General features: G+C 38.8%; 1 protein-coding gene across 3 annotated transcripts in view; it reads left to right on the forward strand.

Annotated features, from left to right (window-relative positions):
* The first annotated feature begins 368 nt into the window (after positions 1 to 368).
* The window catches only part of fancd2 (FA complementation group D2), a 41,526-nt gene continuing 28,942 nt past the window's right edge, over positions 369 to 12,952 (forward strand). The window contains exons 1-9 of one of the 3 annotated variants that reach the window (XM_031901108.1): positions 369 to 477; positions 3,988 to 4,063; positions 4,200 to 4,340; positions 5,701 to 5,768; positions 6,434 to 6,537; positions 7,723 to 7,786; positions 8,237 to 8,289; positions 8,384 to 8,462; positions 11,887 to 12,011. In XM_031901108.1, the coding sequence (XP_031756968.1) occupies positions 3,997 to 4,063; positions 4,200 to 4,340; positions 5,701 to 5,768; positions 6,434 to 6,537; positions 7,723 to 7,786; positions 8,237 to 8,289; positions 8,384 to 8,462; positions 11,887 to 12,011 (701 nt within the window). In that variant the 5' untranslated portion in view covers positions 369 to 477; positions 3,988 to 3,996. The other 2 variants (XM_002934231.5, XM_031901107.1) reach the window with 2 other exon arrangements.

Genomic DNA, 12,952 nt, shown 5'->3' on the forward strand with positions numbered 1-12,952 from the left:
TTAATTCTTTGGACGCCACCTTTAGCCACCCCGAACAAAAATATCACCCTCTGCCAATCAAAAAACCCGTGATGCACTGGCAGCATTAAGTTCTTGTGGGGACAAGCATTCCTCAGTACAGGTTAAACCCACAGCTTCACATCTATATGAAAAAGGCACAACGGTGCTTCCATACAGGTAACAGTTTCTATTCACTATTGCTGCCAAAAGTTCACTCGAGAATCTTATTACCCTGCAATTATTCAGTACACAGACCTCGTTTACGTTAGACATGACAGCCTCTTGTCTAATTCGTTCCGGTTCGTGTTACCTAGCAACAAGCTGTGCCATTTCGCCATGTTGAGGTTGGCAAAAAGACCCATCGTATTGGCTGGCGAGGAGGAGATTGCGGGAGCGGAAGTAACGTGTTCCTGACGTCACGCGTGTCAGCCGTCTCAAATATTTGGCGCCCTGTGCTGTCCGTCTCAGTAGGACTAGGTGCGTGAGTTTGGTGTTCAGGGTGGAACTGTTGTTGCTCTTTGCCTTTTGCATTACAAGCGGGAGATATAATGGGGTGGTTTTCCGGTTGGTGCTATAAGCTGATTGTACAAAGTGAGAAACAATGATCAGTAGGGAATGCTTCTGGGGCTGCTGAGCAGGGGTACATGTATGTAAGTTCTTGGCACAATAACCTCATCATAGTTAAAGGAGAAATAATCCTGGGGACGGATTTGTTAGGCACACCTATAAGGACTGCTAATGATTGCTGAAAGACCATGTATTGGGCAGGGCTATATTTCTATAGGCACCCAGGGCATGGGCTGTGCGGGCTATGCATAAAGTCTGCAAATCTGTCTCCAGGTACCCAAATTGCTTGTGACTCCACAGCTCTGTGTGTAGCTGTGTGAGCCTCTGGTGCCCATATTGGGGAAAAATGTAACCCTTTTCTTACCGCATTCCTGTAGAATCAGATTACACGCTTCTTGTTTACCTGTATTTGGAATCCAGTAGCCTGGTCCTCTTTGCATGAAAGCTGCTGGGAACTGGAATTTACAGCGCAGTGACTCCACCTAGTGGACACTGAGGGGTACACCTTGGGGATTGCACTAGGAAATAAATCACACACAGTTTGCAGCAACAAAGAAATTTTTGTAAGGATGGAAAAAAGATGAAACAAACAGTATTTGTTAAAACCCCTAGGGACACGTGGGTCTCTAAATCCTAGCACTGTCTCTCAAAATCCCACAGTCCCACACTCTACCTCGGATGCACAATTGCAGATTACTCTGTTTAGTCCCTGGCAATATGTCCTTCTCCCAAGAGCTTTTTTAACAATCTGGGTAGCTACCTGCCCCAAAGTACCTCTCCCTTTGGATAAGGCAGTTGCTCCCATGTAGCAGGCTCACTAGAAACACCTGTCCTCACACAGGTGATACACATGGATGGCAACAGGCATCCATAGCAGCTGAACAAGATGCAGAACACTCATTCTCTTTACGGCTGGAGCTCAACACTGTCCCAAGCTGAGCACACCACAGCGTCTCTAATTACTGGCAGTTCTTTCAGCAGGGATTCTTTATAACCTCTGCTGGCTCAGCTCCTGGTTTTGGCTCCAATGCCAGGCATTTTCTGGGTCCTCCTCTTTTCCCAGAAGTGCACTGGGGCTTCCAGCCAATCTGATTTCTCTCCAATCTGCAACTGGGCTGGATGATGTCACAGACAGGAAAAAAACAGGAGAAAGGTTTTTCTCATCACCTATATACATTTGGGGGGATGTAATAATGTTTACTAAGCATTTATTACACTGTGAATGTTTAAGATGTGCTTTAAGATTGTGTAAATGTTAGTTTTTTACATACACCGTCGCTATCCTACTGTTGAATGAAAGACAAAGAGTTTACAAAAGTATTTTAAATTTGCACAAAGGCTACATCGTTCACAATTAGACGTTTTAGTCCTATGGAGAACATTCTTTCCCTTAGTGACCTATATTACATTCCCTCATTTATATCACCCTTAGTTGGTTACCTGATACTTGCAGCCAAATGGCAGAACTAAAGGGAGGATCCACTTTCATCTGTGATAAGTGCATCATAGACTGGCCTGCATAGATCAGTGGGTTTTATCCTATGGGTTGGGTCCCCAATGCTGGTTACAATGGGTCCATATTCTCCCACCCGTTTCTGCTATAAACAATAGGAGTTACAAGGAGGCCATTTAAAAGGAATGTAGGGAGTGCCATCTCCATCTTGCCATGGGCTGGAACATGCACTTACAGTACTGCTCGTGCCCAGCTTTACTCAGCACAGGGGATACCTGGGAGAAAGCAGATAGCAGCCACGTGCTACCATCTGCCTCTGGCATAGGAGGTCGGTGAGTAGTCACTGCTGTGTGCCTAACACACTGGCACCCCTCCGTGATTTTGGGTTTAGTTCTACTTTAAAGGCCTTGATATAAATTTGCACTTGTAATGGTTTGGATGCCTTTTTCTACAAATAGGTTTTTATTATTTTTTTCATATAGTTTTTGAGATATAAATGTTTTATTCAGTTCCTCAGCCCAACATGTTTGGGTTGTAAAGTAATGAACGATTGTGTTGGTCAGTGGTGCATCGCAAACTGGGGACTTGTGCTCACTTAGTTTTAGGAACTGACAATAAGGGGCATATTTAGCAAAATGCGAGATTAGAGCTCACCACAGTAAAATTCACCCACTTTTTAGTAATTTCTATGGGATTTTTAGAATAGATGAAATAACATTCACCCATTGATATATATGCTTTTAAAAATCCCATAGGAATGAATAAAAAATGGGTGAATTTTTCTCTGGTGAGCTCTAATTTCACACTTCATAAGGTGCAAAAATAATGAGAAATAGGTGTTTACAATTATTGGTTTGCATTCCCTAACTGATTCAACTTTGGCAGCTCTAGCAGAGGCTCAGTAGAATGAAAAGAAGACTGCTTTGTAACACCTTTTGGATTTGGAGAAATCACTTAATGGCTCGTGAGCGTTTATGACTCTCTGACATGGACTCGCTGTACCTAAAAAACTGAACTCTGCATGATCAGCAGAGTTATGTAAGAACCATAGGAAAATGAATGTATCGGTCTATTAATGGTAGATAGATCCATGCTGCACAGACAGTATTTGAACTAATCAGCCCTTTTTGCAATTAAAATATTAATGGGACACAAACATAATTGCTTTAGTATTAGTCTAAAATTCAACACTGTTTGTGACTTATCTTAAATGGAACTGTCGCTATCATCAAAAAACAAAATACCCACTCGTGGGTATGGGATCTATTAGCCTCAATGCTTTCTTACCTGAGCCTTCCTGGATAAAGGATATTTCTATAACTGGGAACACTATTCCATAAAGGGATAGTGACACTTCTTAGATCTTTGCAGAATTTTGTTCTTCATGAAAATGTGCCTGTATGTCCTTTACACCATATAAGGGTCTCCCAGCGCACTTTACAAGTACTTACTGTTTACACTCTGGTATGGCTTTAGGGCCCTGCCTGCTGACTTTGTTAACTCATAGTGGGCTGGAGGCAGCATGATTCTACACACAGCTGAAGTATTGGATTCACTTGTGCCCCAGCCTATGAACCATTGCTCCGCCTGAAGCTTACAGTGCCTCCTGCTGCACACTCCTGGTATGGTGACTACAGGTACCAATAAGATGGGAGTAGCATGGTGAGATATTTCTACAGAAAGAAGATTGTGCCCCTGCTTTTCTAGTAATACTGATATGCTCTCATTTGTTTTTATAGGAGCATTTCTATATAAGTGGTATAGAGTTCAGTTATATTTTGTTATTGAATCCTTGTAATACAACCAGTGTGTGGGGAGTGGGATCAATAATGACAAATCCTTACCTCTTTTTAGAAGGTGGGAGCAATAAACCTACTTAACTAAGGCTGGATGACTAAGCTTTATCATATCTATCCAACATAATTCATCTTAACCATATTGTCAGGCTAAAATATTTTGTTTTGCAGACTGGTGCAATGGTGGCCAAAAGAAGGCTGTCTCGATCGGATGACAGGGAAGAGAGTTTTGCTGCAGACACTTCTAGTAAGTAAATAATGTTGGCATTACTTTTGGAACCATGTCTATGTTTCTACCTGTTAGATAATAACTATGTTTATATTTTAATTCCCTGTGCATTAGTGTTCTGTTGCTTCATGCCATTTCTTCATATCTCTGACAGAAAACAAGAAGTGCCGTACAAGCAGTAAAAAGACAAAGGCCTTGCCCCAAGATGGCGTTGTGGAAAATGACAGCATATTTGTGCAACTGCTGAAGTCCTCAGGAATGACTCTAAAATCTGGAGACCGTCAAAATGAAATTGGTATGATCCTAAAACAGATTGTGTAGGCTATTGTTCTGGGATATAGTTTGGTATATACTCAATAGAATAGAAGAAAATAGTAATATAGAATAAGATAAAATATAATATTAAAATAAAATATAATAGATATTGATTACTCCACCACTAGATATATGTTTTATGCCCTCTCAGTTGAATGGTATCTGCTTGAGCAATTCCCTGACTGAAGTCTTCCTGGGGTCTGTATGAAGAGTGGCTTTACTCATTTTAACTATGGAACCAGGTGGCCAAGTACCCTGTACTGAGTCCTTAGAATGCAAAGAAATGCAAACTGGTTTGGTTGTACTGCAGTGTTCGTTAGTCCTGTCACACTGAGCAAGAATAATGCTCTGGGACACAGACACTTTTTAGGCACTAAAGGATTCCAACATTTGCATTTTATTTTTTTCTTCTTATTTTGTGCTATGGAAAAATAATATCCAGACCCTTCAGACTTCAGAGTTCCCTCAGTTTACGTAACATAACTCACATGTGCAGTAATATGAATAAATGAACTATCTTTCCATATTTCTTTCCTGTTATTTATATAACACCAAGACCAACACCAATTTCTGCAGCGCTATACAGTGGTTATTCATCATTCACATCAGTCCCTGCCCCAGAGGAGCTTACAATCTAAAGTCCCTAGCACATTCACACATAGTAGGGTCAATTTAGTTAGAAGCCAGTTAACCTGACTATGTTTTTGTAGTGTGGGAGGAAACCAGAGTACTCAGAGGAAACCCACATAGACACAGGGAGAACATACAAATTTTGCAGCGAGTTTAGTTTTCAAGGTATCATACATTGATATCAATGAGAATTTGGCTCTCAAAACAACATTAATATCAATGCATGTATACAGGTTGATGTTTGCTGTGTGTATTTGGCTGTTACTGTGTTGTCTTTTGTGTTTAACCCTTTCTGTGCCACGGTCTTTTGTTTTTTTGCTACGTCACATATTGCCAATTCAGCATATGTCAGGAGCTACCTGGAACCATAGACTCTCTGGCAGATGGCATTTAAAGAGTTATACATATGATTCTATTACTACGGCACAAAAGTAGGTCTAATGCCACAGCTATTAGACTGGCATTTATATTCACTGAAATGATAGCTCAGTAATGCAGGGTCAAAATTCCAGTTCTATAGGATTTTGTATTAGGATACATTCATTTAACATGGTGCAGAAAATTACAAAGTTTTTTCTTTTTAAATACCTTTTGTGCCTTGTATTGTGCCTAAATAAATTACCCATATGGATAGATATGTTTGATTACTCCAGAACTTATTTGTAAAACTGTTATTCTGGGAATGTTTTCTGGTGTGTCTGTCTCTTCAGCTGTGGATCAGGCTGTTTTCCAAAAAAAGCTTCACCAGGCATTAAGAAAGCATCCCAGGCACCCAAATGTGAGTATTAGGATGTAGCTCTTAATTGACATAGTAGTACGGGACTTGTCATTCAGACTGCTCAGGGTCGGGGTTTTTCCAGATAAGTGGTCCTTCCGTAATTTGGATCGCCATACTTTGTCTACTGAAGAATCATTAAAGCATTAAAACAGTAAGAAGTCTTGATTTGTTCAGTACCTTTTTTCAGCTTGAGTATAATAAGTAGGGCACACTTTTTGTCTTTTGCTTTAATGATAAAATATCTATGGTTTTTGTTGTTTCTTGCTTTAAACCAGGAAAAAAACTAAAACAATGTGAGTAACATTCTACTCCTGAGCACAATCAAAAAAAATACTAATACAAGTTTTACTGTTAATGCAGGACATATAGTAGAACATTGTATAATGTCTTTATTTTATTTAAAAAAAAAAAATCCTCCCAATAACGGGGAGGTCATCCCATAAACTCCATTTTAATCAAATAATTTAAAATTTTAAAACAAATTTCTCTTTTCTCTGCAATAATAAAACAGTACTCTGTCCTTGATCCCAACTAAGATATAACTAATCTCTATTGGGGGGCAAAGAAATCCTCCTTTTTTTGCACACGTATTTCTGTTCCCTAGTGAAACAGTTTTGGAACACGTGTTATATTATTTAATTGTATCTTTCTGCTGCATTATTAAGGTCATTCAGGAGTTCATCAGTGGATTAGAATCACACATTGAAGATCGTGATACATTCAGGAATTGCCTTCTTCCCTGTGGAAACAGACAAGAGACAGAAGCAAGGTAACCCCCCACTTAATATATGGGGGGTATAATTTGGAAAAGCAGAATTGAATTATCTTTTAGCTTATCACAAAATTGTTATTTTTTTCTTTTGTGCTGGGTATATAAAATAGTAGAATAGGATGAAATATTATTTGGCTTACAACTGAAATGCTATCTAGTTGTTAGTTGCTGGACCTGGCCACCAAAAGAAAGACCGATTGTGAGATTTCAGTTTTATCTAATATACATAATGTTTTTTTTGCTGATATTTCTATGTAGGACTTCTTATATTCATTTTCCATTCTGCTGCCTGATTTCTAGGATAATTAAGCTCTAGAAACCAGATAGATATTTTTAAGATACCCTGACAGCTGTGCAACAAAAAATTATTATCGTAGAATAACACTATCTACTATAGTACATCATACTATAAGGATTTTTAAGGTGAACTATAAAATCTTTATATAAATTAGAAACCTGGACTCTAATTATGAATATGGTATATCCTTTGTTGTTCCTGTGTATATTTTGCTTTATTTGAATATTTGTATTTCAAGAAGCATAGTTGTGAGTGAGGTAATCTGCAGGCAATAATTCTTTTAGCTGCTTCTTTCGGGAAAAAAAACCTCCTTAGTTGAGGCATTTTTCCCTGAACGAGCTTTTTTAAATAAGAAAAAATTCAGCACCTAAAAACTGCCAAACATTTTCTTATTTAAGAAAGATCACTCAGGTAAAAAATACCTCAACTAATGAGGTTTTTTCCAAAACCCGCAAAAGTTTCTAAACTTACATGGGGTTTCCTTTATGATTGCTCGAACCAACATATATACAGTAAATTATATCTGCTTAAAGGGCAACATGACCAAAAACCTTTTTTTCTTTGCATAATGAAATAAATCTAATTTACTCACATATGAATGTTCAGTTAAAGTTATTTGTAAATGTACTGTATTTGCTGCAAAAAGCAGCATTTGTTTATCCCTTTCTGTTCTCTGGTTCTGACTCTGGTAACAGAAGACACTACTCCAAGTCTTTTATTCAACTGCATCTTCTACATTGTTTCAGGAGTCAGAGCCAGTAGTTATTTAAAAATAACATGTTTGCTGTATATTGTATTGCCTAGAATCACATCATCTTTCTTTATAGTGGATGACCTATTTCAAAGCTTCTTAAATAATGCTTGTTATTCTTCTTTATTAACAGTACCATGGTTGGTTCCTTCCATGACAGCCTAATGAAACTTCTGTTGGGATTAGAAATTCTTCAGGTATTTTAAATTTTAACCTAATAATTTCTTTAAATGATTACGGTTTTGTGTTTTTTCTACAGCACTAGGCTTTGATCGTTAAATGGACAATTACTGGCCATTCATAGAATCAGGAAACAATACAGGCTTTAATGAATTAATTGCTTTTCCTCTTCCTTTTTTTCCTGGCATTTTATAAATAATATGGCTTTAGAAGTAATGGCAACTACCCCTCATTACAGACATATATGTAGGTAGTTTTCTCTCAAGAATAAATTAAATTACAAGGAAAAATATAATAAAACAGAAAACAACCACTAATATTGTTTGGCCTTCTATTACGTTTATTATCATGAGAATGAAGTGGAAAGTTGACCTGAAATGTGTTCTAGAATTTATTTATATATATTTGAACAATTTTTGTATAATTTTAAAATGCCTTTTACTAATCTGATTATATTGTTTTATTAGGAATCTGTTATAAATACATTATTTGAGAAACTTCCAGAGTTTTTATACGATAGGTAAGTGTCCTGTTAGAGAAGTAATGAAAAATTCAGTTAATTTTTTAAAGGGGATTTATTCCTTCGATAATTAACTCATTTCTAATGTTTTCAGTGTTGGCAGCGATGGCATTAGCATTCCTCGGTTAATCATCAACCAGTTTAAATGGCTTGACCGCATACTGGATTGCAAGGTACAACATCAGATGTTTAACATCAACATAAGGGACTAGCATACTTATAATAGACAGAACCATAATTCTAAAATGTAGGCATTTATATGTACCGTATATACTCGAGTATAAGCCGATCCGAATATAAGCCGAGGTACCTAATTTTACCTAAGAAAACTGGAAAAACTTATTGACTCGAGTATAAGCCTAGGGTGGGAAAGGTATGTCCTTTTTCATTATGTCATTTACAAATAAATGTCTTACTAAACTGCACTGCTGGGAGAGAACATAAATATTCTTTACATTATATTTGCAGTTCAAACTTTTCAAATGGCTACACAGCAGCTTATCCATGCAAACTATAGGCATTTCTGAAGCAAACACATTATACCAGTGCGGCCCAACATGACATTACTGGTCCTTTAAAACACTGTAGAAGCTGCTAGTATTGTAGAAAAGAGAGCTATAGCAACAGAACCAGGGTGGAGAAAGAATAGTGTGTCAAACCACAAGGTGATTTATGAGACAATGCACACCAGCTATTTCCCTCTCATCTGTTACAGGCATTCACACTACCATTCTCTATTCTGGGGCTGCAGTAGGATGGGATGTGGGGGCTGAAGTTCAGCTAGAAAGATAACAGTTCACTGGTTTAAGGAAAAATTAAACATCATTATATACACAGCATTTACCTTATGCCTGCCTAATTGTACTAGCACACCATACTCCCATTGTAGCACTAAAGGCTGACTGTGCATGCTGGGAAATTGTTGTTGCTAGTCCTGCTGCTCTACAAGTCATGTTCATATCATATAAAAACACAGCAATGAAAGACAATAAAACTAAAAGCAATGAAGTGCACACACGAGACATGCATGTGACTAAAGGAGATTTAAGGACAAGTTGCAGAATAATCAGACTGTGCCTTGCAGCTCCATTCCCACCAAACAGCAGCACATGCACATACACATACACAGAGGATCTTACAGGTCATGGAAACACAGAAGATATGGGAGTGCACGAACTCTGACACTGCTGACATCCGCGGGGGTTCACGCTCCAGTAAAGCTTGTTGTAGTGTGGCCGTCGGCGTGTGATCTCCAGCAGGCCGGACCTCTCTTCCCATCAGGCAGATAAATCACTGCGCAGTGTCAGAATGTCAGCAGTCAGCAGCGCCGAATATTATTAGCTGAACTTCACCCCCCACATCCCGTCCTACTGCAGCCCCAGTATAGAGCCGGCATGACCTCGATTCCCATCAAGCAGCTCTGACACTGCGCGCGAATGTCAGCAGTGTCAGAGCTGCTTGATGGGAAGCGAGTTCATGCCGGAGTGTCAGAGTGCGCCGAATATTATTGATTTATTTGCTTCATGGGAAGCGAGGTCATGCCGGCTGGAGATCCCACCTATCATCACACGCGGACGGCCACACTACAACTTTACCGGCGCTTGCGCGAATGTCACCAGTGTCAGAGCGCACCGAATGTGCGTTCCCCTGTCCGTGAATTGACCCGGTCCCCCGCTCACACCTGCCAGCAGACAGAGAAGACGCAGCAGGAAGCAGTACTGGGAGCAGTATGGGGAGCGGTACGGTCAGCCGTATATACTCGAGTATAAGCCGAGGCTGAGTTTTTGAGCACATTTTTCGTGCTGAAAATCTCGGCTTATACTCGAGTATATACGGTAATAAAAAATGATTGTGAAATCACATGTGTAGGCAGTTTATTGGCTGGAGCTAAAATTGCTGCTTGTCTGACTAGTATCAAGTGTGGGATTAAGCAAGAACAGGTTTGTCGTGCAAGGACCTTATTGGTCTGTTATGTTTCCCTCCAGATGCTTCTGCATATGCTTCTATTGTGATCCTTTCATTGACTTGGGGGGTCAGGGTTATATAGTAAATAATGGGATTACCAAGACTTGACCCACCCAGCAGATTATGTTTGCAAGTGAAACACAGCTGCATAGTGCAATATTGTTTACAAAAGATGTGTCCCTCAGAGTGATTATCTTTCATATTGGCATTGGCCACCTGTGAAGTTAAGGATACAAGCAAGATCTGTAAACATGGAGAATTAAAGAAATACTGTCATAATTTTTCTGGTGTACTTTTTATTTTTAAAATATTTCTAAGCTATAATGTTTAAATATTATTCTTGAACCAACAAAAGTATTTTTTTTAGTTGTAATATTGGTGTGTAGGCAGCCATCTCAGTGCATTGTGCCTGAGTCTGAGCTTTCAGAAGGAGCCAGCGCTACACATTAGAACTGCTTTCAGGTAACCTTTTGTTTCTCCTACTCCCATGTAACTGGAGGAGTCCCAAGCCAGACTTGGATTTCTTACAATTGAGTGCTATTCTGATATCTACTGGGAGCTGCTATCTTGCTGCCTTCCCATTGTTCTGCTGATCGGCTGCTGGGGGGGAAAGGGAAGGGAGAGAAATCACTCCAACTTGCAGTGCAACAGCAAAGAGAGACTGAAGTTTATCAGAGCACAAGTCACATGGCTGTGGCAACCTGGGAACGAAGAATATGGCTAGCCCCATGTGAGATTTCAAAATTAAATATAAAAAAATAGTGGTTTGATTGTGTTTAGCGTCTGGGTGTATATGTGTATTTAATTGCTTTTACCACCTAAAGGAAGTTTTCCTATTTTTCCTCTCCTCTCTGCAACCATCTCTGTGGGTGGGGTTTACAAACGCAATTTCTAATTTATGTTATCTAGCATGCTTGGGTCCTGAGGTTTACTGATCAGTGGTGGACCTTAGGGCAGTGACACACAGGGAGATTATTCGACAATCTTTGTTGTCTTAAAGTATATTTTTATGAAAATGGTTTATTTAGATGAATAAGGGTTTTACATGAGCTTGTTTATGCAATATATTTTTTATAGAGACCTACATTGTTTGGGGGTATAGTTCCCCTTCAAGGGTGAAGCTACATGGGGAGTATTTTTAGAAAATACTATTTTTTTTTCTTTGAGTTTTCTTGGTTGCTTATATATGTCCCTAATAGTATTCCATTTTGTTTGATTAGTTTTTATGAAAATGTAATTTATATTAAAAAGAATTTGACATAACTAAAAGGAAGTAAAATAGCAGGTTCCAGTGAAGTTACTGGAATCCAGTTACCTTTGTACTATTCAGATAAAATAAATAAAAGATTTGTTATGGCTTTATTTGCTTCAATCCTGGCACTTTATGATTGATTCAGATTTAGAAGTGTTTAGTGACTTTGCAACTCTGGAAAACTCGATGCAACAATGGTTTGTTCACAGTTGATTTTGCTCAGATTTCAATATGCAAATCATGGTTCAAAGTTGGTTCTGTATGAGGCGGAATTCGTTATTTGGTCCCAAACATTCTAGATTTTGTGCATCCCTATAATTAATAGTGCCCCGTTTTACTTTACAAACAAACTTGCCACACCATGGCTTGTTTCTCTTTAGGACCTTACTTTGAAGATTATGCAGTTGATCTCAGTGGCACCTGTAGATATTCAGCATGACATTATCACCAGCTTGCCTGAAATTCTAGAAGATTCTCAACATAATGATGTTGCAAGAGAACTCAAGTAAGTAGCCAGATTGCACTTTCATAATATTTTACTTAGACCTTCAGTAACTGGTCATATCAAGGCCATAGGCTTAGAAGGGAAGGGACCTATCACCCACATATAAAAAGCTGTATAAGAGAAGCCCTTTTTTATAAAAACATCCATACTTATTATAAATGTATTTAAAAATCGGAGCCGTCAATAATATATTATCTGCCCTGCCTCAGTACCTCAGCATTTAGTATTTTCTAGGTGTCACTGCACTCCTCTCATTCCCCTTCATTGCTCATGGTCTGTAATTGTGTAGCCTGTGCACGGGCATCTGGTTCCCCCATTCTGGTGCATACACAAGATTTTGAAATGATACAAAGCTTGTCTTGGTAACATTGCCCACAAAATGGCACCTACCTGCTTGCTGTGATTGTGAATTCCAAGACTTAGGGGCTGATTTACTAAGACACGAATTCGAATCCGAATTGGAAAAATTCCGATTGGAAAACGAACATTTTGCGACTTTTTCGTATTTTTTGCGATTTTTTCGGCGACTTTACGACTTTTCGGAAATTATCGCGACTTTTTCGTTACCAATACGATTTGCGTGAAAAAACGCGAGTTTTTCGTAGCCATTCCGAAAGTTGCGCAAAATCTGGCGATTTTTTCGTAGCGCTAAAACTTGCGCAAAAAGTCTCGCCTTTTTCGTAGCGTTAAAAATTGCGCGAAAAGTCGCGCCTTTTGCACAAAATCGCGATTTTGCACAACTTTCGGAATGGCTACGAAAAACTCGCGTTTTTTCGCGCAAATCGTATTGGTAACGAAAAAGTCGCGTCAATTTTCCGAAAAAATCGCAAAATACCGATCATTACGAAAAAAACGCAATCGGACGCATTCGGCCCGTTCGTGGGTTAGTAAATGTGCCCCTAAGAGAAAATGTATATAGTGTTAAAATATATATAGAGTAA

Source organism: Xenopus tropicalis, chromosome 4 (assembly GCF_000004195.4).
Source record: "Xenopus tropicalis strain Nigerian chromosome 4, UCB_Xtro_10.0, whole genome shotgun sequence".
NCBI lineage: Eukaryota > Metazoa > Chordata > Amphibia > Anura > Pipidae > Xenopus > Xenopus tropicalis.